This window comes from Cyanistes caeruleus, chromosome 5 (genome assembly GCF_971803275.1).
Source record: "Cyanistes caeruleus chromosome 5, bCyaCae1.hap1.1, whole genome shotgun sequence".
In the NCBI taxonomy this organism is placed as follows: domain Eukaryota; kingdom Metazoa; phylum Chordata; class Aves; order Passeriformes; family Paridae; genus Cyanistes; species Cyanistes caeruleus.
This window is the reverse complement of record NC_141705.1, coordinates 1447017-1470871: the sequence shown is the minus strand read 5'-3', so window position 1 is coordinate 1470871 and position 23855 is coordinate 1447017. Positions and strand designations below refer to the sequence as shown.

Here is a 23855-nt window from a genome sequence, read left to right as displayed (position 1 = left end):
GTCTCCGGCTGGGATGCGGCTCATTCCCACCTGGGAAACACGGCGGAGGGAAGGAGGATTATCCCGATTTTCCTGATTTCCCCCCCGCACCTTCATTTTGGTGCCACCTGGCTGGAGCATCCTCACCCTCTGGAGGCATTCCCAAAATTCCCAGCCCGGATGCGGCCGCTCCACCTCCCGTGCCCGCATTTCTCCCCCTGCACGTCCCGCTCGGTGTTGGCTCCCCCTGGATCCCCTCCTGCCTTCCCCGCCTTCTCTCGCTCCTTATCAGGAGCCAGCCCCTCTCCCCCCGGCTCCTGCGGGCAGTGCTGACAGCCGGGACCGCTTCCTTCCCCTCCAACCCGAGCTCCCGGCAGCTCCCGGCCCGCTCCTTCCCGGCTCTCAGCAGCGGGAAGCTCATGGCAGGCGTTGTCGGAGCCACGGTAGAAGAAATCGTGGAATTTCAGGATGGTTTGGAAAGGGAATTTAAATCCCATTCCAGCCCCATCCATGGGCAGGGACACCTTCCAGGAGATCAGCTGGATGAAAGCCTCGGTGTCCAGCCTGGCCTTGAACGCTTCCAGGGATCCGCTCTGGGAATCCGATCCCAGCCAGGAATTCCTTCCCCAGTATCCCACCCATCCCTGCCCTGCTTCAGTCCAGGACAGCCCTGCCCGTGGGACACGATGGGAAAGCCGCCCCACAGCGGGGGGTGAAGGATCTCCCCATGTCCCAAACCTTCTCCTGCCCCATTCCCGGAGGAAACCTCCGTTCTCCTCCTCCCTGGAGGAGGCAAATCCCTGGAGTCGGACTCACCTGCGCTCCTCTCCCACTCCCCGCAGCCGATCCCAGCAGGAAGGGGGTGAGGAGGGAACCCTGGCCAGGGACAGAAGGGACGGAGGCGGCCGGGAACGAGCGCTCGGGAGCGGCTGCTGGGAAATGTTTGTCTCACCTGGATCAGGGAAAATCGGGAGGAAATCCCTGCTTGGGGTGGCTCGTGGGGAGTGTCCTGGGCTGGGGGGATCCCTGTGGGTCCCTTCCAACCAGGATATTCCCTGATTCCATGGTTTGGTGAAAACTGGGCTGGTAACGCCTCCCTGGGGCTGGAATGGCGGCTCAGGGCTGGGCTGGGGTGTCCTGAGGACGGGGGGGACAGGGGGACTGGATCCACTGATCCAGGATGATCTGAGATCCACTGATCTGGGATGATCTGAGATCCACTGATCCGGGATGATTCGAGATCCATTGATCCAGATGATCTGAGATCCCTTCCCACCATCTCCCACCAGTGCTGGACCATTTCCTATCCCCACATCTCCATCTCCCACCTGGAGAGCATCCAGATTTTTCCTGGCACAGCCCAGCTCCCGAAATTCAGCAGGAGAAGGGGACAGGGGTGACACAAAGGTCCTTAACCCAGGCACTGAGGGGTTTCCTGGATTTTTGGGTCTTCCCTGGACCAGCTGCGGGAGGAGATGCAATTTGCCCTTTTTTTTTTTTTTTTCCATTAGCCAGGAATATCCTGGAAATCTGGGAGATTCCCTCTGGGAGATTCCCACCCTCCTTTTTCCCTCTCCAGTGGGGAAAGACTCCTGGCAGAGGTGGAGTCACCAACAACTCCAGGGAATGAACACCTGGGAATCCCTGCCCCAGGATCTGCCAGAAACCAACAGGGATAAATGGCTTAAAGAGGGGAATTAGAGGGATTCATGGAATACGAACCATCCAGGAATCTTTGCTATCCCAGCCCATGGATATTCCCTAAATCCTTCATCCGACACAAACCCCATCTGCTTGAGCCATTCCATGAAATCCCCCCATCTCCAGAAACCTGGAATGGTTTGGGTGCAAAAGGGACCTTAAATCCCACCCCATTCCATGGGCTGGGACAGCTCCCAGGATCCCAGCTGGATCCAATCCCAGTGTCCAGCCTGGCCTTGGGCACTGCCAGGGATCCAGGGGCAGCCCCAGCAAATCTGGGAATTCCAGCCCAGCCCCATCCCAACCTCCCAGGGAGGAATTTTTTGATAGAAACCGATTAAAATCCCCCAAAATTTGGGCCAGACTTGGTTTCCGCTCAGGGCAATGAGGGAGGGCGGGATCCAACGCTCATCCAGGGATTTTCTTCCCCTTGGATCCCCAGTAAACCTGGGAATTCCAGCAGCCAGGTGTCCAAAGGAGATGTGGAATTTTATCTTCCGTGGGATTTAGGGCTCAGGTTTTTCCCCGGGGACGCACAGAGCCAGACGAGGCATGAATGAAACCGTTAAATGCTGTATTTGTTTAATTGGAATTACACCAGGATAAATGTCCAACATGCTAATTTCTAACAGAATTGAACCTGTAAACCATGCAGTCCTTTCTCCAGCCATTCCAGCTCTTTTTCCTCTTGGAATCAGTAGCTCTGCTAGCGAGTTTTAAAGGAAAAAAAAAAAAAAACCCAACAAAACAACAAAATTCCCTTTAAAGTTAAACCTAATTTGCTAAATTTTCCCCTTATTGTGCAACGACTTGTGCAAAAAAAGCTGTTTTCACCACCTCGGTTCCCAAAATCAGGTCCTTCCACCCCAAAATCAACGGGAAAAGGCAACCCCGGTGGACAGGGAGGGATGGGATGTGGGATGGGAGAGGAGGGGGGGCTTTTCCTGGAAAAACAGAATCTGAGGGATGAGCCAGGGCAGGGATCAGCTGGGACAGGGCAGGATTCCAGAGCTGCCCATGGAATTTTTGGGAAGCTGCAGGTGGGGATGGATCCCAGCTCTGGGAAAAGCTTCCCAAATCCAGCCCTGGGGCCGAGAGATTGGAGCAGCAGCTTTGGGGTGAAGCAAACTCCCCTGAGCTCCCCGCCTCCATCCCGGCATTTTTGGGGTGAATCCCAGCCAATCCCGGGGTTTTTGGGTCGCTTCCCTCCGATCCACGGCGTTCCCAGTGGGCAGCAGAGCTAGGATCATCCTGGAGTCATTTGGGATGGGATTTATGGGATTTGTGTTCCCTTGGGGCTGCCAGCAGTGGGATAAACATGGAATGGTGCTGGGGGGTGGGAAATGAGGGGTCTCCAGCCCCACAGAGCTGTAGGAAAAATGGGACAGAGATCCCAAAAATCCTGCGGCTCCCAGGGATGGGACTCGAATCCAACCGGAGCGTGGGATGGAGTTTGGATGCTCCAAACCCCTCCAAGGTCCACAAAAGCACCAAACCCAACCCAGAACTAACGGGAAAAGCCCAGCGGAGCCAGGAGACATCCAAGGCTGAGGAATCTCTGCCCGGGATTTGGAATTTGGTTGGGATTTGATGCCAAAACTTCAGTGTGAGGGAAGCGACAGCAGCGATGCCCCCGGAGCGGCCCCGGCTCCATCCCAGCCTCGCTTCCCAGAACCTTCCAAGGAATTTGGGGCCACTGTGGCCCTTCCCACAGCTCTCGTCCGAAATTCCACCTTCCCCCAAACAGCCAGTCCGGGGAAAACAACCCCAAAACAGCATCTTCCCAACTCCTCCCGTCCCCATCCCAGCGGGAGCTGGGGCTGGATCTGGAACAAAGTGCAAAAACCACTGGGAGCATCTGGCTTGGACTGCAGCCCCAGGAACACCCAAAAATTCCCAGGAAAACCCCTCCGCTCCCACCTTGCACATGTGACAGCTCAGGGAGAACACCCTACGGATGGGCTGGGCTGCAAATTCCCGCTTTGGACACCTTTTATAGGATTATTCCCAACTCCTGGAATGCCTGACAGCTCCTGAAGAAGGAAAGAAGCTTCTTGGGAAGCCGAATTTGGGTCTTAATGTACTTTTTTCCCCACTGGTGCTGGAATATATTTGCTGGAGCCGGGAAAAATTACGGAATAATCTAATTTTCTTTTCTTAATAAATAAAACCCACTAAGGAATGTTCAGTGGGTGTGGAGCGAGGTGTGAGAGCAGCATTATTTATTTTGGGAAGCTGGAAATCTTGGATTCGGGTCCTGCCCCTGTTTCCCACCCTCCCCCTCCCCCTTTTGAATTCCCTGCAGCCACTTTTCCCTCCTAAGCAATTCCATCCGTGTCGGAGGACACCCATCATTAGGAAGAGACTGAGAAGGGATTTGGGATGTCTTCCAGGTTTTTTTTTTTGGGGGGGGGGGTCAATCTGTTTAAAAGATTAATTTTGTTTGGAAGGGATGGAGACACATCTCTCAGAACAAAAAGTTAATTGGGACCAGAATCCCAAAATCCCATTTTTCATCCCAGGCTCTGACTTGCGGTTACAGCTCTTGACCTCCCGAGATCAGGAACTCCCTGAATCTCTCCCTTGGCCGGATTTGACTCTCCCAACAGCAAATCCTGAGCACCGGGAGCCGGTTTGGAGGATCCCAACGCTGGTTTCTCCAAGGAGAGCCTGAAGGAGCGAGGAAACCCATCCCAGGTCGCTGCTCCTGGAATACCAGCTCAGGGAGACGGGAATGGAGCTCCCAGCGTGGATTTGGGAAGGGTGGGAGCTGCCTGGAGTGTCTGAAAGGAGGCCTTGCCTCGCCTGTGCTGGGGATTTTTTGTGGGAGTGCCTCGTGGAGTGAAATATAGGTGGGAAAAATGGAATTTCAGGATGGCAGCACAAAATCCCTTCCCTGTGTCCCCAGGGCTTCTGCTCCTTCTCCGTCCCACTCCCAGAACTCCCATCCCTTGTCCCTCTGGGTCGTTACCAGAGGTGTCTCCAAAGCTGATCCCGTTCTGGCCACACTGACTCCAACTTTCCTTCACCTGCAGCTTTTCCCTCCATCCCTCTTCCAAATCCCTCCAGGAGGAGCTCACAAGGAACCCCCGATCCCTCTCCAAAACCAAGGAATTGCAAATTTTCCCTCTTCCTGATGAAAATAATCCCTTGGTCCCTCTAGCTGGAGGTGGCTGGGACAGCCCCAGAGCTCCAGGGGGTCGTTCCCAACCGTGTTCAAGTTTAATTTTGGGATTGAGACAAACAAACCCTCTCCAAATGAAAACCAGCCCCAAAATATTGCTGTGGAGCAAGGCGGGAAGGCAGAACCTCCGGATTGGCGCATCCCATGGGCTGGGAATGGGCACGGGAGCAGCACTTCCAGGGCTGCAACAACAACCAGGGGGATCTGGATTCCCTTCAAGGCTTTGGGAATGCAGCTGGATAATGTGAGGAATTAAAGGCAGAAGGGTGACGAGAAGGGTGAAAATCCCCCTCAGGAACAGGGATCCTGGGATTAAATCCCGTTGGTGGCCGCCTGGTTTGAGCAGACAATGTCTGGGTGGGGTCTTTGGGACAGGGGGAATTTTATCCACAGGCACTTTGGAGCAGCGCTGCTCCATGGGGAATGTCACACTGTCAAGTTTTCCCCATGGAACCATCAGGAGGAGAGGGAAGATGGGAAAAGAGAGGGAAAAACCCTTCCTGGACACCGGGAGATGCCGGTGTGCCTTCCCAGCATCCCTGTGGAGCATCCGTCCCCTCCGGCTCCCCATCCATGGATGTGTCCAGCAGCATCCCACCCCCGGAGCGGTGCCACAGGACACATTCCCAGATTATCCTTCGGCTGTCCCTTCTCCATGATCCCGCAGCCCCTGGCAGGTCCTGGAGTGGAGCTCAGGGATGGTTACGGACACGCGGGAAAGGGATTCCAGGGATTTGCAGACTAAGGTGGAAATCAGCCCGTGGAGGTGGAAAAGAGGAGAGAAAAACCTGGGAAATCCCTTTTTCCTACCTAAATCCAAACCACAGGACACACTGGGGGTCACCCTCTTCCCAGAGAACCCAAACCCACGGCTCTTCCCAGATTTCTCTGTTTCCCAAGGGAATAAATTAACAAAAGCAAGGCAGGATGATCCCTTCACTTTGGCTTTGCCAAAAAAACCAAAAAAAACCCCCAAAAACCAAAACACAACCCAGTCCGGGTGTGAACTTCTCCCAGGTTCCAAGAATTCCCATCCCTTCCTAAACCCCTGAAAATAGGAGCTTATCCAGGAGACCCCTGGCACCACCTCTTTTCCCGGGATTGTTCCACCGGGAGCGTTTTGCCGTTGGGGGGAGGCTCCGCGGAGACTTTCCAGGCGAATAAAAAAATACAAATCTTCTCTCCGAGCGAGATTCCCGAAGTCCAGGCGGCGGGAAGGAGATCCCGAGCCCCTCAGGAGTGGTGGCTGTTGATGAGGCCGCGCAGCTGCTTGGCCACGGTGTCGATCAACTTCTGCTTGTCCCGCTCGTTTTTCCGGAATTGGGCGAAAACGTTGTTTTTCCTGCTGGTGTCCCGCATCCTGCAGGGAGCACAAACGGGTTATGGAACAGGGATTGGGAATGTCTGGCGCTCAGAGAGGAGGACATGGAATTTCCAGGCTCTACACCGATTTTTGGGGAATTTTTCAGGCTTCAAACCCCTCCAATCCCAATCAATGTCACTGTGGGATCTCTCCCAATTCCCACTTGTTTTTCTGGAATTGGGTGAAAATTTCCTGCTGGTGTCCCACATCCTGCACGGAGCACAAAGGGTTTATGGAACAGGGATTGGGAATGTCCAGCGCTCAGAGGGGAGGACATGGAATTTCCAGGCTCTACACCAATTTTTTGGGAATTTTCCCAGGATTTTTGCTTTAAACCCCTCCAATCCAAACCAACACTACTGTGGGATCTCTCCCAATTCCCGCTCGTTTTTCCGGAACTGGGTGAAAATTTCCTGCTGGTGTCCCGCATCCTGCAGGGAGCACAAAGGGGTTATGGAACAGGGATTGGGAATGTCTGGCGCTCAGAGGGGAGGACATGGAATTTCCAGGCTCTACACCAATTTTTTTTGAATTTTCCCAGGATTTTTGCTTCAAACCCCTCCAACCCAAATCAACGCCACTTTGGGGTCTCTCCCTAATTCCCAAATGCAGGAAATCCTAAATCCTCCCTCTTCCAAACAGGGACTTCTCCATCCCCACGTCACCTTCAGTGGCGGGGATGGAATTTGGGGAGGAGATTTAAGAATCAGCATGGAATTAAAGCTTTTTTCCTTCAAACTTGCATGCACGAGATGCAGCTTTAGGGGAGGCTGGGAAGGTCTGGAGTTGTGAATTTAAATTTTATAAAATATTCCCATGGAATCACCGAATGTTTGGGTTGGAAGGGGCCTTAAATCCCATCCATTTCCAGCCCCCTGCCATGGGCAGGGGCACCGCCCCCATCCTGTTTTTCCCAACGAATAAGAAATATAAATTATATGGATGTGTATAATTTATATTAAATATAACACAAATTAATTGCCATTCCAGGAAGGAATCCAGCTGTTTGGAAGGAGCGTGGCGTCTCCAGGAGGTGTCCATAAATCCAGAGCCCAGCAGAGCAGGAGGTGGGATGGGACCCCACATGCAAAGCTGGGAGGGGGTTCATGCACTCCTGCATTCCCAGATCCGTATTTTTTTGTGGGGAAAAGGGCTTGGAACACACTCCAAGGGTGGTGGGAAGGGAAAAAAAAAAATCCCACCAGGATCAACCTTTCCGCAGCTCCTGAAGGCACAACCTCCCAAAATCCAACCTGCTGGGGCCCGGCTCTTCCCAGTTATCCCAATTTGTAGAAGATTTTCTGGGTAAATCAAATCTGGCAGAGGCTGAGGGCTTTGGATGCATCCCATAATCCCAGGTTTTGGCTTTGGGGACCAAAGGAAGCGTTGGAGTGACAGGGACACGATGATTGATGATCCCTGGGAAGCTGGCCCTGGATCATCCCGAGGGACTGGAGTCAACTGAGCACAGCCCCAACCTCTCCAAATTTAGGGAACGCAAACAAACATCCAAGGTTTTCCAGGCTTCAACCTCCGAGGAAGAGCCACAGGGAATGGGAAATGTTCCCAAAAGCACCAGGCTTGGAACTGTAATCCAGGACAACAGCTTTATCCCAAAGGGGAATTTACTGGGATTACCAGTGCCCAGAGACAGAGCTGCTCTCCCAACAGGAACAGGAGAGCTTGGAGCACTTCCAGCCAACAAAACCGGTATTTGTTTGTGTTTCCCGGTTTTTTTAGCCGGAGCAGGTTGGCAGCTGCTCCTCCAGGAGGACCAGGGAGCGACTGTGCCAACGGGAAGCGGGGTTTGGAGTCACCCAGGTCCTGTCAGCCTGGATTTGGGGACAATGCTCCTCCTCTGGAACTCCAAACAGCTCCAGGAGGTCTCCGAACCCTTCCCCAGCAGAGCTGGGAGCTCTCCCAGGTTCCAGAGGGACATCAGAGGTTCTGGAAGTCAACCTGTACCTTTGGAAAGCTCTTCCCATCCTTCTCCAGCCCTTCCACACACCGGGAATTTAGAGCTTTTCCATCCTGGCACCTCTGGGGCCATCTCCCATCCCGTGGGACCTGCTCGGGCCCATGGAATGTTTTGGAAGCAGCACAGATTCCGTGCAAGAAAACCTTGGGCTGCGTTGGGATGATTGGGAAGGAGCTGGATGGATAAACCTCGGGATCAGGATGGAAAGGGACTGCAGCCGGAGCCCTGATCCCACAACAAACCCACAGAGGATCTGGAAAAGTCTAGGAGCATCCGGGAGCTGCTGGAATCTCCAGATACCACGTGAAGATGGAAGCACTGAGCTATTAACGATTATTAATGAATTAAGATAAAGGACAGAAAATCCTGCAGGATTTGGGATGGGCTGTGCAGATCCAGAGGTTTTTTTCCCCTGAGGAGAGCCTTGGGATAACTGGGAGCGCCCATAACAAACCCACAGAGGTGGATCTGGTAAATCTGGGAAGGATGGGAACAGCTGGAAATCTCCAGACACCCCATGAAGGTGGAAGCAATATTAACTATTATTAATTAATTAAGTTGCTTACAGGACACAAAATCCTGCCGGATTTGGGTTGGCCTTTGCAGATTCCCGGTTTTATTTCTCCAAGCAGAGCCTTGGGATAACTGTGAGTGCTATTAACCAACCCACAGAGGCGGATCTGGTAAATCTGGGAAGGATGGGAACAGCTGGAATCTCCAGACACGATGGAAACACTGAGATATTAACTATTATTAATGAATTCAGCTGCAGGACACAAAATCCTGCAGGATTTGGGATGGGCTGTGCAGATCCACAGGGGTTTTTTTCCACTGAGCAGAGCCTTGGGATAACTGGGAGCATCCATAACAAACCCACAGAGGCGGATCTGGTGAATCTGGGAGCTGCTGGAATTCCCGGACACCATGTGAAGGTGCAATCGCCGAGATATTAGCTATTATTAATTAATTAATCTGCCTACAGGACAGAAAACCGTGCAGGATCTGGGATGGGCTTCGCAGACTCCCATTTTTATTTCTCCGAGCAGAGCCTTGGGATAACTGAGGGTTTGGAAGCCGGTCCCAGGATTAGGAGTGAAAGGAAGGGAAAGGCGAGCTCGGCGCTGTCCCCACCCCTGTCAACAAACACCACCTCGGAGAGAGCCGAGCTTTGTCTCAATTAATCCGGGAGGGGAAGAAAGCAGCGGGGGTAAAAGCTCCTCTTTTAGCTCTAATTAGTGCATTTGGGAGGATCGGGTTGCGCAGGGCCCCGCTCCAGAGGCACTTTGCAATTCCAGCCTTTCGGGCTCCATTGAGAGCGGACAATCGGGGCCCGGCGAGGTGAGGGTGAAAGCCCGAGCGAGCGCATACTTACACCCGGGATATCCTGGGAGAGACGGACACGGGCGTGATAAGGGACAGAGATAACCAGGAGAACAGGTTACAGGCTGAGCCGGCCCGGCGGAATTCCCGGCGGGATGGGAGGCAGCGGATGTGCCCGGAGCTCGTGGGGGATGGACAGAGACCCCTCAGAGGGGATCCAGGGAAGGGCCCAAGGCCAGGATGGACAGGGCTTGGAGCACCCTAGGATGGTGGGGGGTGACCCTGGCCATGGAAGGGGTGGGAATGGGATGATCCTTAAGGGTCCTTCCAACCCAAACCATTCCAGGATTCTGGAGCCAGGCTGGGAGAGCTGGGAATGTTCCCCTGGAGAAGGGCAAAATGCAGGGAATGCTGAGAGTCCCTGCAGGGGCTCCAGGAGAGCTGGAGAGGGACTGGGGCCAAGGGCTGCAGGGCCAGGAGCCAGGGAATGGCTTCCAGTGGGAAAGGGGAGATTGGGCTGGGATCTTGGCAAGGAATTCCTGCCTGGGCTGCAATTCCCAGATTTCCCATGGCTGCCCCTGGATCCCTGGGAATGCCCAAGGCCAGGTTGGACATTGGGATTGGATCCAGCTGGGTCAGTGGGAGCTGTCCTGCCCATGGATGGGGTGGGAATGGGGTGATCCTTAAGGTTCCTTCCAACCCAACCCATTCCATGATTTTATGACTTTATGGAACGAGCCAGGCTGGGGTTTGGTGACATTTTAACATCACAGAGTGTGGAGCTGCTCTCCTGCTGTCCCACCGCCTTCCCAGCCTCTGCCATGATCCCAGCTCACTGCCTGCCTCAATTCCCTGGCTATTCCAGGTGCTGCACGGCCAAGCTCACAGATTTTGGGTATAAATGCATTATTTTACCATTTTAGTGTTAGCTCTGAATAAACCTCTCACTCTCACATCTCAGATGCTGGGTCACGAATTTGCTGTGTATCACAGGATTGTTCTGGTTGGAAAACCCCTCCAAGGTCACCAAATCCCAGCATCTGCCAGCATTTCCACATCCATCCCTGACCCACGGCCCCGGATAACCCAGGGATAACACAACCCAGGAAATAACGGTGTAAAAACAACACCAGGAGGTGTAAAAGTACTTTAAACCCACAACTGCCCTGGTTGTGTCCCTCACTGGGACCCTGCGGGTGTCCTGAGGTGCTGTGACATCCGTTCTTCTCCTCTGGGGGAGAGGAGCTGGAGCTTCCCTGGACCACGATGACACCGAGGGAACCCCAAAGTTCACAAACACCCCAAGCTCGCTCAGAGAATCAGAGATTCAGAGAAAAATTCGGGTTGGAAGGGACCTTCAAATCCCACCCCGTGCCGCCCCTGCCCTCCCACCATCCCCGGGTGCTCCCAGCCCCGGCCAACCCGGACACTTCCAGGGATGCAGATGGGTTTGGTTGGATCAACCACGGAATCAGACCACGAGGAGCAGTTTGAGGTGATTTGGGGGTCTCTCTCCTGGAGGAGGTGACGAGTTTAGGGTTGGGGCTACACTTCCAGAAGAACATTCAAGGATCCCGGATCCCTGGCAGTGTCCAAGGGCAGGGTAGACAGGGCTCGGAGCAGCCTGGGATAGTGGGAGGTGTTCCTGCCCATGGAATGGGATGGGCTTTAAGGTCCCTTCCCACCCAAACCATTCCATGATCCCACGAGGATCCCCTCCTGCCCTCTCCTCCATGCAGGACCCAGCACCACAGCGCCCGTGGCAGGAGCCGCTCGGAAAACGATGAATTCCCGTTTTTTGGCTCGTTCTCTGTCCCACCAGCTGGAAAACGGCCTGGGAGGTCTGCTGGGAGCAGGAGCAGAGTGGATCCTTCCCGAGCCAGCTTGGAGCTGGACCAGCGGAGATCATCTGGGAGACCCACCACGGGCAGGGGTGACAGGCAAAGCAAATCCCGCTTTTCCTCGGGCCTGCAGCAGAATCCCGCAGCGTTCCCGGCTCGCTGCCGGCCCCCAGGACTGGCACAGCCCCCCGGGAGCCACCCCGGAGCCCCGCAGCGCGTCCGGGCGCTGTTCCCGGCACCGCTCCAGGATTTGGGATGGAGCTGTGCGGAGCATATGAACTACGGCCCTCAAAGGATGGATTGAGGGAGCCCGTCCTGGCTTGGGGCACCCAGAGACGGAATTGGGATTGGGGCCCCGCGGGAGGGAGGTGGGAGAAATGGGAATAAATGGGAATAGAAAGAAATGGGGAAAAAAAAATAAAAATAATATAGGGATATATGGAAAAGAAATAAGCAGAGATAAAAATATAGAAATGGAAATGAATAGAAATAGAATTAAAAATGTAGAAACAGAAATAGGGAATAAAATACAAAAATGGAGCTGTGGAAATAAATATAAATATATTATACTTATATAAAAATAAGTAGAAAAATATAGAAATAAAAATACAGGAATAGAAATAATTTAAAAAATAAATATGTAGAAACAGAAATATAGAAATAAAGAAATATAGAAATATAGAAATGTAGAAATACAGAAATATAGAAACATAGAAATATAGAAATATAGAAATACAGAAATACAGAAATAAAAATAGAAATAAATAGAAGTAAAAATATAGAGATAGAAGTAAATTTTAAAAGAAATATGTAGAAATATAAATAAATAAATAGTAGAAATAAATAGAAATAAAAATACAGAAATAGAAATAATTTAAAAAATAAATACGTAGAAATAGAAATATAGAAATATAGAAATAAATAAATAAAAATAGAAATAAACAGAAATAAATATATAGAAATAGAAATAAATTTTAAAAGAAATACATAGACATATAGAAATATAGAAAAAATAGAAAAATATAGAAATAGAAATAAATTTTAAAAGAAATGCATAGAAATATATAGAAATATAGAAATAAACAGAAATACAGAAATAAATAAAATTCAAAATACAGAAAGAGAAATAAAAATAGAAATGTAGAAATAAAAATAAATAGAAATACAGAGATACAGAAACAGAATAGAGTATTCTCAGGTGGAAGGGAATCTGCGACAACGTGCTCCAACTGCCCAACAACTTCACAACCAAAAGTTGTTTGTGGCATTGCCCAAACAACTCCCAAACACTGAAAAATTCAGGATAACCACTCCTTCCTGCAGCCCTGCGCATTTTAAAGGATTTTGGAGCTGTAGGTTCATCTTTACAGTGAAATTTTCCTTGCAGGACAAGGAAAACTCTGCTTGAGAGCCAACAAAAAGAAGGACCCGCAGCCAAGCCATTGAATTTGGATAATGTGGGATCAAACGGGATTTTTCTATCTGAGCTCCCTCTGTCCAGCCAGGGCTGAGATCTTTGCTCACAGGGATGGAATGAGCTGCTAAATAAAGCAAGGTAGGGGTGGGAGTTCTCCCGGGATTCGGGAGCCACACTCACTTTTCCAGCAGGATGAGGGCTGTGGTGGGGTTCACACGAAGGTACTTGCACGTGGGCTGTCCGTAGTCAGCCAAATATGTTGACCAATCCCACTGGATGAACAGATCCAGGAGCTGGAATGGAAAAACAAACGGGGTTTGAAAAAGCTGGAAAAGGGAGCAGGTGTTTCCCTGGAAGCTGGCAGAGGTCCTGGGCAGGTGGAGTCATCCATAAAAAATGTGAATGCAGGCTTTATTAATTTGTTTAATGTTACACTGTTAAAAATTTCATCGTTAACTCGGTTGTACTTCATTATTGATTTAGGAATACTCAATATTAATTAATGCAGGGCTGTGTTAATTTAGTCACTGAATATTCCTGCTCTGTGATCCCCGTTTTTTGAGGTCTGAGACCCCTCGAGGATGTGGGTGACAAACAACCCCAGTGCCCTGACACTCTCAGCTATTGCAAGAGGAAACTTTTGGGGTCAAAGTCACCACAAACTTCTGTCCCCAAACAGCCCCCGGTGTCGTTCTAACCATTCCCCATGGATTTCTCATCACCTCTGGTTCACCCCAACACCCTCCAGCTGCTCTGGAAGCGTCTCCAGAGCTCCCCAAGGAGCTCTGGGGGTTATTCTGGGTGGGTACAGCTCCGGGAGATGGGAGTCCAGGTGCTTTCCAGACGTTGGTAAGAGAAACCAGCAGGCCTTGGCAGCAGGGGAAGAAAAAGGGATTAACTCGGCCATCCGTGACCGTCCCCGCTCTGGACTGCCAAAATTCCCACCTGCAGCCCTCCGTGTCCACAAATGACCCCGGATCCTCCCAGCCAGGTGAGGGACGGGAAAATGACAGCTCAGGTTGCCTAAATGCCCTCTTCCCACACCATTCCCATCCTTGTTTTCCATAAAAACCAGGTGCTCCCATGCCCTCCCCACACGTGGGTGTCCTCAGCCCAACCAGGCCTTGGCTTCTCCACCCACCCACGAAGACGCAGTCCAATGCCCTCTTCCCACACCATTCCCACCCTTGTTTTCCTTAAAAACCAGGCGTTCCCATGCCCTCCCCACACGTGGATCTCCTCACCTCAACCAGGCCTTGGCTCCTCCACCCACCCCCAGGGCCCAGCATTCCCGGGATGCCGCCTTCACCTCTGCCCCATCCGCAGCAGGTTAATTAAGAGCTCCTGCCTCTCCCTCCTCCCAAAGATCCCGTCTTGGAGTGCCGCTGTGACCACTCTATTTGGGGACAGGCTGCCAAGCGCGTGGACGTCTTCATCGCCCGCTCGGCGCGTCCCGGCGCCCACCACCGGAGCCGGGAGAGGCCGGGCCCGTCCCGCGGCCAAGCGGGGCCCATAGAGGCCTCATTGTCCCCGCGTCTCCATGGTTTTCCTGGAGGCCCCGGCGCTGTTTAACAACGCATCCTGCCCCGCCAAGAAGGGGATTTAGCTCCTCCGAGACCTCCAGATACAAAACAAAAATGTGCAACAAGATTCTTTTTGACTATGTAGGTCAGGGCAAGGAAAACAAGCTGTCGGGAACAATCCCCCGGGCTGGCGGGGGGGATGGATTAGCCGGGACCTAAGAGGGCTTTTCCAGCCCGGGTCCCGCTCGGCTTTGTCCGGCGGGGCCTTTGTGTTGAACTACAAACCCGAGCTGAACATCGTTGGCAGGAGGTTTTTCCAAGGGGGCACCTTCGAGAGAGACAACCTTAAATATGATTTCACAGGCGCTTTTCAGGCCGAGCGCCGGGGCCAGAACGCTTCCGCGGGGTTTGGCGGCTGCTGGGAGGAGTTGCATGGTTGTACAGGCTCAAAGGGAACCCCCACAACGCACCAAAGGCCTCTTGCTGGTGGCCCCGGGAGGCTGAACGTGCCTCGGGCAAATCCCAAACAAAGCCTGAACGAGTTCTTGCCATGGAAAGTGCGTGGCCGGAGCATCCAGGGGCCAGGTAGCCGTTGGTGGGGAGGGGGAATAAAGAGCCAGGAGAGAAAGGATGGAGGGAGAAAGGAAATTAAAAGGTGAGGAAAAGGAAGGGGTTTGGAGAAAATGGATTTACAGTGTTGGGAGTTGTTCTTGGCAGAGGCTCAGGAGCAGTGCAGGAGCTCAGAGGGACACGGAGCTGCTCCAGGGCTGGAGCCCCTCTGCTCTGGAGCCAGGCTGGGAGAGCTGGGAATGTTCCCCTGGAGAAGGGAAAAATCCAAGGAGGCTTGCAGTGCCTTGAAGGGGCTCCAGGAGAGCTGGAGAGGGACTGGGGACGAGGGCTGGAGGGACAGGACACAGGGAATGGCTTCCACTGCCAGAGAAACTCCCATGACCCGGAACCATGGGCAGCAGCTCTGCAGGAGCCCAGGTGTGCCCAGGTGGCCACAGTGGCCAGGGACACCTGGGCTGTGCCAGCTCTGGGGTGACAGCAGGACCAGGGCAGAGCCCATCCCCTGAGCCGGCCCTGCTGGGGAACCTCCAGTGCTGGGGCAGGTCTGGAGAGCCCTGGAGGGGCTGGAGAGTGGCCAGGGAAGGGAACGGAGCTGGGAATGGGCTGGAGAATTGCTGAGGGGGCTGGGAAGGGGCTGGAGAATTCCTGAGGTGGCTGGGAAGGGGCTCAGGCTGGAGCAAAGGAGGCTCAGGGGGAATTTCTGGCTCTGCACAAGTCCCTGGCAGGAGGGGACAGCCAGGGGGGATTTGGGATTTGCTCACAGGGAACAGGGACAGGAGGAGAGAGAACGGCCTCAGGCCAGGCCAGGGGAGGCTCAGGTTGGACACTGGACAATTTCCCTTCCTGGAAAGGGCTGTCCAACCTGGTGGAGCCCTCATCCCAGGAAGGATTTGAAGGCACTTGGGGACATGGGACAGCGACGGCCTTGGCAGCGCTGAAGAAAGGCTTGGATCTCTGAGCGCTTTTCCAACCTTATTGATTCCACGACTCCCAAGGCTCCCACCTCGGCCTGGACCTTCCCGGAGCTCTCAGAGAGCCAGACCACCCCCAGGTGGCTCCCGACAGTGACGGATGGGCTGTGTATTTTCCACCTCTTTGCCCACATCCATCTTTTTTGGCTCGGCAGGTCCGAGGACGGCTGGGGCCGGCACCTTTGGCCCCGGCTGCCGGCCGCGCTCCGGAGGGGAGAGGTCCTGCAGGAGGAAGCCCGAAGGCTCAGGGAGAGTTGCCTCCAGACGATTTATCTGTCACATAAATGTGGTTTTATTGGTTTTACTGCTTCAACTTTTCACCTCTGCTGCTAAATCTGAACGGGCCGAGGGGAAAGGAAAAAAAGGGAAGAGGGAAAAAGCCGGCGGCGTGGGGCTGCCGCGGGGCTGCCGGGGGAGTTTCCAAATCAAATATGCAAATACCATTAATTCTTTAAACTGGAGTCTCCCTTTCAAGGCCATAAATCAAACTCGACAGCACATCCACTGGGGGTGGGAGGGGGGGAGAAGGAGAAGAAGGAGAAGGGGGGGAAAGGGAAAAAAAGAGGAGGGAAAATTAAGAGGAGCTTTCACCACGACGATGTGGGAGCGGGATGAGATCAGGAAGCGGCAGACGTGATCAGGGCAAGGGACCTGCAGATTCCCTGGGTTCCTGGAACACCTCGAGCAGGAGCAGCGAGAGGTGCAGGCACAGCTTTATAAAAATGGAGAAGTGGAGGTTGGTTTGAATAAAATACCAGAAAAAAAGGTATTAAAAAACGCTAAAATTGGTTTTATACATATATAGGGACTTGTACCCAAATTGAAATGTGAATTTAAACTGGGAGACAGTTCCCAGCCCTGTCCCGGGTTCCCCTAGGAAAAACTTTCCCCCCATTTAATGGGATCACGGAATCGTTTAAACTGGAAAAGACCTTTCACATCATCAAACCCAATCACCAGCTCTACCTCAAAACCACTTCCTTTTCACCCCCCTTGCAACGTCACCACCTCAAACTCTTCAAAAACGTCCTTTTTATCCAAGCAGACCAATTTTTGTGCCCCTCACCTCAAGCACAGGGCGAGGGTGGCTGGAAGGTCCCCGCAGGAGGACACCAGGCCGTGGTTGGACTCCGTGTCCCCTTCCAGATGTGAAGGGGAGCAGGGACAGTTTGTTCCGTCTGACGACAGCGCGGAATCTGGATCGAATCCTCCCGGCCAGGCCAGGAGCACTGGAATGTGAATCCAAACTGATTCCAAACACGGTTTGCGAGCCCTGCCAGAGTTCCTGGAACCAGATCAAAGCCACCACCGGCGTTTGCACGCTCGCGCCCGAGTCACAGTCGTGGAATTGTGGAATGGTTTGGGTGGGAAGAGACCTCAAAGCCCACCCAGATCCAACACCACGGACAGGGACACGTTCCACTGTCCCAGGGTGCTCCAAGCCACAGTGTCCAACTTTGGACATTTCCAGGGATGGGGCTGTGACTGCCCCACCTGACCCAGCATTCCCCAAAAGGGAATTGCATCGAAAGCTCCTGACCTGCAGGAAATTCCCATGGGAATGCACCAATTTTTCCCAGGAAAGGGGATGGGATTTGATTGCATAAAGAGAAATTCCCTCATTGTGGTTTTCCAGTCCTTTAGGGGTGGCTACCAGGACGAGGAGGAGGAGAAATGGAGTCACGTGGAGAAGACAAGTCAAAGGTTCCAAGGTGCCTCAGGAAAGGTTTGATCTCTGCACAAGGAAGAAATTCCTCGGAGTGAGACCCATCTTCCCCTGGGACAACTTCCCTGTGGATGTGGTGGAGACCCCGCTGCCGGAGGTTTTCGGGATGCACGGGACAGGGCTCCTTCCACCCATTCCTTCCCCACACCGGGTTGGACCAGATGAGCCCTCAAGGTCCCTCCTAACCAGGGTGGTTCTGTGATTCCATCCCAGGGAAAGAACTTCCCTCTGATCCACCTCCCAGGGGCAAGGCGGAGCACCGAGATGGATTTGGTGGGATGGGATGGGCTTGGATTCCACTGTGATGGATTGGAGAGGACTTCCCTCTGCCAGCACCATCCCAGAAGATGAGAGACTGCCAGCGTTGGTGGGAAACATTCCAAAAGTTTCCTTTTTGGAAAATGGATTGGGCTAGTGGATCAGGCAGGGAAACCCAGAACACCTGGAAGGCAGCAGTGGAAAAGGAATTCCATATTAATGGGATACCTGAGAACGGAGGCATCAACTCCCAACCATGGAGCTTTTCCAAAATCCACCTTCTGGATCTTCAAAATCAAAATTTGATTTTGATTTTCTTCAACAATATCCTAAATTAAGATTTAGGATTCTTCAAATCAAGAATTGAAGAATTCTATTTCCTTCAACAAAAGCCTAAATTAGGGGATTCAGTCCTTGGGTTCTCCAAGCACACCCACCTGGGTCAAGGTGGGGTGAGATCTTCCTTGTGGTGGGATTTTGGGGACACTCAGATCCCCTCAGGAGTGACAGCGATGCCACGTGGTTATGGCCAAGCTTTTGTGATGAGTTTTACGTTCCCTGGGCATGGAAAAGCATGAATTCCATAGGGTTTGGTGTTTTCCCAGCTGGAACCCTGCTGAGAGCCACGTCCATGAGCTGGGCCAGCGTCCCTGAGTGCCCGCTCTGGTTTTCCATGGAAAAAGGAGGGAATATTTTCAGATCCAAGGTGAGAACAGCTCTCAAAAGCTCCATCACCCCTCCTCATCCTCACAACCACAGTCTGATGTTCCTCTTCCCAGGGTTTCTCGTACCTGGAACGAACAACCTTTGACCCAACACCTTCCACAGACCAGCTTTGGTTTGGACAAGACCACACCCGGAACTTCTAAACCTTGGCAGAGATTTCCTTGAAGGAGCTCCTCTCCCTGCCTGAACACCACGGCTCCTCAGGAAAGGGGACAGCGAGGCCGCAGCTGTGTCCCACCTCCAGGAGGACGCAACATGCTCCAGCGGGATCAGGAAACAGACCCAGTCCTGCTGAGGACTTCCACAAAGGACACAAAACTACGGAAAACCAGTGGCAATTCCCAGTTTGCCCACGTCCATAACCCATCCCACCACTGGGGGAGCAGCCCCTTCCACCATCCAGCAGGGAATTGTCACGGATTACAAAATCCCAAGGAGCTTCCAGCATCAGCAGCAGCCACGGACAAGCACAGTCCAAATAATTTATTTTGGGGAGGTTTCAATTACGCCTCGTGGGAAAGGAATACTGAAAGAGAAAGAAATATTCCAAACCCCTGGGAAGACGTGGGGTTTGGACAATAGCGTTCCCAAAAAGAAAAGGCACCGGGAATTGGAACATGATGTTTGTTGTTGAATTGTGAAAGGCACGGAGGGGGAAATCGTGGCCTAAGTGAAAACAGGAGCGGATTTGTCACTGGTTTCACTGGAAAGGAGGATTTGCTCTGGGAATTGGTGATGGACAAGGAAAGGGATTAATGGAGTGCAGGGAAGGAAAATTTTAATTTAGGTGCTCCCCTAATTACCTGGATTTATGGGAATTGCTACAGATCCAAGAGTCCTGCCTGGACCTCTGTGTGAGACACAACAACCACGAGTGACTCCTCCAGGTTTCCTGGGATGTCCCACCCAGGGATGTCCTCCTAGAGAAGGGAGAACCAACTCCAAGCTCCTCACCTCACATTTAACTGGGTTGATCTTGCAAGTTAAATTTATTTTTTTTCCTCTTTGTATCTGCAAAAGTCAAGCAGTTCCTGGAAAAAAACAAACCAAAAAAAAAAAGAAAAAAAAAAAAAAAAAGAGGGGAGGAATTTGGGAGGATTTATGACAGCCAGGACAGTTTGTAATGGAGAGAGGTTTGAGGCCAACAAAACCTGAATCTGTCCAGTCTGGATTATTTTCAGCTTCACATAATTGCCTGTTTATAGGTTGTTGTATTCCTGATAGCCCAGATTTCCAGGGAAAGGGCTCCACAAAGCTTTCTTGCATGGAGACATCTCCCAGTTTTCCATCTGCAAACATTCACCCTTTATTAGGAGGAAAACCTCTGGCTTTCCACCTCTGCCTTTCCACCTGCTTTGAGGCCACGCTGGAATTACGCAGGGTTGACTTCTCCTCCCGCAGGAATTTCTTCCAAGGGAATTGTTACAAACTTTGAAGGGTTTTACCTCAGAAAATTCATATTTCTGAGCACCAGGAGGGACTGGAAGAGCTGGGAAAGGGGCTCAGCTGGGAAAGGGGCTCAGCCATGCTGGAATTACGCAGGGTTGACTTCTCCTCCCGCAGGAATTTCTTCCAAGGGTCTCGTTAAAAACTTTGCAGGGTTTTACCTCAGAAAATTCATATTTCTGAGCACCAGGAGAGACTGGGAGAGCTGGGAAAGGGGCTCAGCCTGGGGAAAAGAGGGATCAGGGGGGACCTTCTGGCTCTGCACAGTTCCCTGACAGGAGGGGGCAGCTGGGGAGGGGATTTGGGATCTCATCCCAGGGAACGGGGACAGGGGGAGACGGAACAACCTCAAGCTGTGCCAGGTTGGATATTGGGAAGATTCCTTCCTGGAACAGGCTGTCCGGTGGGGACGCTGAGGATCAGCACCACGTGTGGGTTGACAGCCCTGGAAAGTCCCCCCAAGCCGCGCTCAAGGCCTGGCTTTAGTCACCCACTGGATCTTTGCCTGCGGGGAAAGCTGCGCTAAATTCCAGGGAAATCCCGAGTTTCTCTCACCCGCGGCACAGCCCTTGGAAAATAAAAAGAGAAAGGCCTGAAAATGATTTGGTGCAAAACCCCTGGGATTTCAACGCTTCAGGATCGAATCGTTCCCGGTGATAACTCCCGGGCAGGGGGATTTTATGGACGGCCATGGGAACAAAAGCAAGCGGAGCTGCTGGATTTAGAGGCCGATTTGCACTCCTAAAAGCAATCCCTCGGACTCATCCCGTTCTCCAGGCAGGTTCACGAGTTTGCAGGGAAGGCTGGGCTGGGAGATGGGCGGATTCCCACCCTCCGGACCCTCGGATGGCGCACAGGGACAATACTGGGCGGGAGCCAGGTGGAATGAAAGAGCCTCGGAAGAGCGTTCCGCAGGGAATTCCACTATTGAATAACACTTGGCTTTTCCATTGAACCGCCACAAAGGGGGATTCATTCCCGAGGCAAAGATGGCTCCTGTAGCAGCATCCCCCGGATCGGGTTCTGGTAGAGCTGCATCCTGCAAGGACGGAGCCGGATAAACCCCCCAGGATCAGCATCCAGCGCCGTAGGGGAGAAATTTGGGATGTGGTGTCTGGAAAACGCTCAGGGTGCGGATAATTTTCCTTAGGGGCTGTTCTGAAGGTGTTTCGGGGAGGAGAAGGTGGGTTTTGGAAAAGCTCCGTGGTTGGGAGTTGATGGCTCCGTGCTCAGGTATCCCGTTAATACGGAATTCCTTTTCCACAGGCATTCCAGGTGTTCACGGCCTTCTGGGATTCCCTGCCTGGCCCACACGTCCAAATCATTGGCTCCACAGAAAATATTAGGAAATAACATCAAAAATCCCAATATTTCAGCAGCAGGAGATCCCTTAGTCAGGGAAGAGTGACCATGAGCACAAAAAATGCACAAAATCCCTAAAAGCAGGAAAGGGGGTTCAGAGGGGAGAAAACAGGAGTTGTCCACATAAACCTACAGGGAACACCTCCAGCATCATCCCAATTGGGAAAAAATAATCCCAAAAGGGAAAAAAAAATCACTTTAATGCTACTTTTCCAGGAGGGAGCATTCCCAACTCATTGACGAAGCAGTTTGGGGGCCGGGAGGGGTCGGTGCTACCCCTCAGCTCCTGGCAGGTGACAGGTGACACATTTTGGGACAGACAGACCCGCTTTGAGGGGAGCAGGGATGGGTGAGCAGCAAATCCTGAGGATTCATCCTTTCCTTGGTGTCAAAGCCCTGTGAGATTTGTGATGTTTGAACCGAACCTCTCCTGTTATCCCCAAAAACCACCGGCACCACCTCCCTGAGCCCCACGCACTCCACGCTTCTCTTTCCTGTCGCCGCTCAGCTGATGCCAAATCCTCTGCGGAGTCGCATTTTTTCCTTGTGTTTACACGTTAAAAAAGGGGCTAAAAAAAAAATAAAAAAAAAAAAGGAAAGGAAAAAAATAAATAAAAAAAAAAAAGAAAAAAAAAGAAAAAAAAAGAAAAAGGAGGTGACCTCTTGCTCACCCCGGGCGGGCTGCGAGGAGCCGCCGCTGCCTTCACCTCCGGCTGAACTTCCAGATTATCTCAGCCAAGATTCACCTTGCACTGAACTTGTACCCGGAGCACGGCACAGTCACGGAGCCCTGATTAAACACTGCGGCACCACGGGGCCATAAATTTATACATTTAATGAGGATTAGCGGCGCTTCCTCCCGCCCTCCTCGGGCTGGGGACTGATGGAAGCGCTGGGAAGCGCTCACCAGCACGGCGTGGACATGGAAAAGCTGGGAATAAGCAGGAGATGAAGCAGCTCCTATGCTGGGAACGCACAGAACCCGTGGCAAATCCCACGGGAGCGACCATGGAATGACCCATGGAGGGCTTGCAACGGTTTTCCACGTGAAAAAGGCAGGAAAAAGGAGCAAGGCTGTGGGACACTGCGCTCCAGGAGCCCGTGGGTGCCTTCGCCCAGCAGGAAACCATCGGCAGGCCATGGCCTCCTAAACTCTGGCTGCCCTCTTCCCACCGAGCGCCGCATCCCAGCGCCGTCCTTTTCCAGGACGGACGCGTGACGGGAGGCAGCGGCAGCTGCCTCCTCCTCCTTCGCCTCCTCCTCCTCCTCCTCCACCTCCTCCTCCTCCTCCTCCTCCTCCTCCTCCTCCTCGTCCTGTCCCAGCTGCCACGGAGGGAACGGGAGAGCTCCACGCTCGCCGACGCTGGCCGGGGTCACTCGGCCGCGCCAGGGGAGAACGTCTGGGCGGCGAAATGGATCCGCTCAAGTTCAAGTGCTTGGAATGCCTCCCTCCTTTTTTTTTTTTTTTTTTTTCTTTTTTTTTCTTTTTTTTTTTTTTAAAACTAATACATCCCTGCTTTTCCTGATAACTTCCTCCTTTCCCTCGGAGGTTTTGTTTAGCAGATCCATTGTTCTCAGCCAGCCTTGCCCTGGGGTCCAATTTGAGAGCGTTCTCATTTTTCCCCCCTATGTAACCGATGCTTATTTCTTTAAGCTCCACTGTAAACACAAAGCACACGGCAGAGCCCCGGCCCAGCTTTGCAGGAGGCAGCCTCAGCCCTGGAACTGCTTCTCCGTGGGGTTTTTTTATTGGAAACAAAAGGATTGGGTCTCCTTGCTCCAAGGAGTCAAACACCTGCGGGATGCGGGAACCCGCGGGTGGTCCAGCGGCTCCGTGACCCTCTTCTGCTTCCAGAAATGTGGCTTTGCTAATTAGAGGCGTCTTGGTCGTTCATTAGGGGTGGGGGTTGAGGCAGCAGGACCCGTTGGAGGTGGCCTGGAGGAGCCACCAGGGCGTCCCCTGGGAGGGGCGGCACGGGGGGACAGATAAACTGGAATATAAAATAAATCCTTGGAAGAGGTGAGAGCATCTTGGATGGTCCCGGGGACACGGCAGGAGACGGGGATTTGGGAAGGGTGGGTGGCGAGGCCACCACTGACCCCTGTCCCCAAGTGCCACCTCCACAGGGCTTTGAAATCCCCCCAGGATATGGGAACTCCAAACCTCCCTGGGCACTTCCAAGGCCTGACCACCCTTTCCATGGAGGAATTCCTGCTGGAATTCCTGCCCTGGCCCAGCCTGAGGCCGTTCCCTCTCCTCCTGTCCCTGTTCCCTGCGAGCAGATCCCAAATCCCCCTGGCTGTCCCCTCCTGCCAGGGACTTGTGCAGAGCCAGAAATTCCCCCTGAGTCTCCTTTGCTCCAGCCTGAGCCCCTTCCCAGCTCCCTCAGGAATTCTCCAGCCCCTTCCCAGCTCCCTCAGCAATTCTCCAGCCCCTTCCCAGCTCCCTCAGGAATTCTCTAGCCCCTTCCCAGCTCCCTCAGGAATTCT

The 23855-nt window shown here is 52.8% G+C and overlaps 1 protein-coding gene across 5 annotated transcripts in view; it reads right to left on the bottom strand.

The window, feature by feature from the left end:
* Positions 1-2237: 2237 nt before the first annotated feature.
* Positions 2238-23855, bottom strand: part of EXOC6B (exocyst complex component 6B) — a 270625-nt gene continuing 249007 nt past the window's right edge. For 2 of the 5 annotated variants that reach the window (XM_086891659.1, XM_086891660.1), the window contains 2 exons: positions 12964-13076; positions 2238-6224 (listed from right to left, as the gene is read on the bottom strand). In XM_086891659.1, coding sequence (XP_086747785.1) covers positions 6098-6224; positions 12964-13076 — 240 coding nt within the window. In that variant the 3' untranslated portion in view covers positions 2238-6097. Of the gene's footprint in view, positions 6225-6287; positions 6659-9558; positions 9590-12963; positions 13077-23855 lie in introns of those variants that run through there. The other 3 variants (XM_086891657.1, XM_086891658.1, XM_086891661.1) reach the window with 3 other exon arrangements.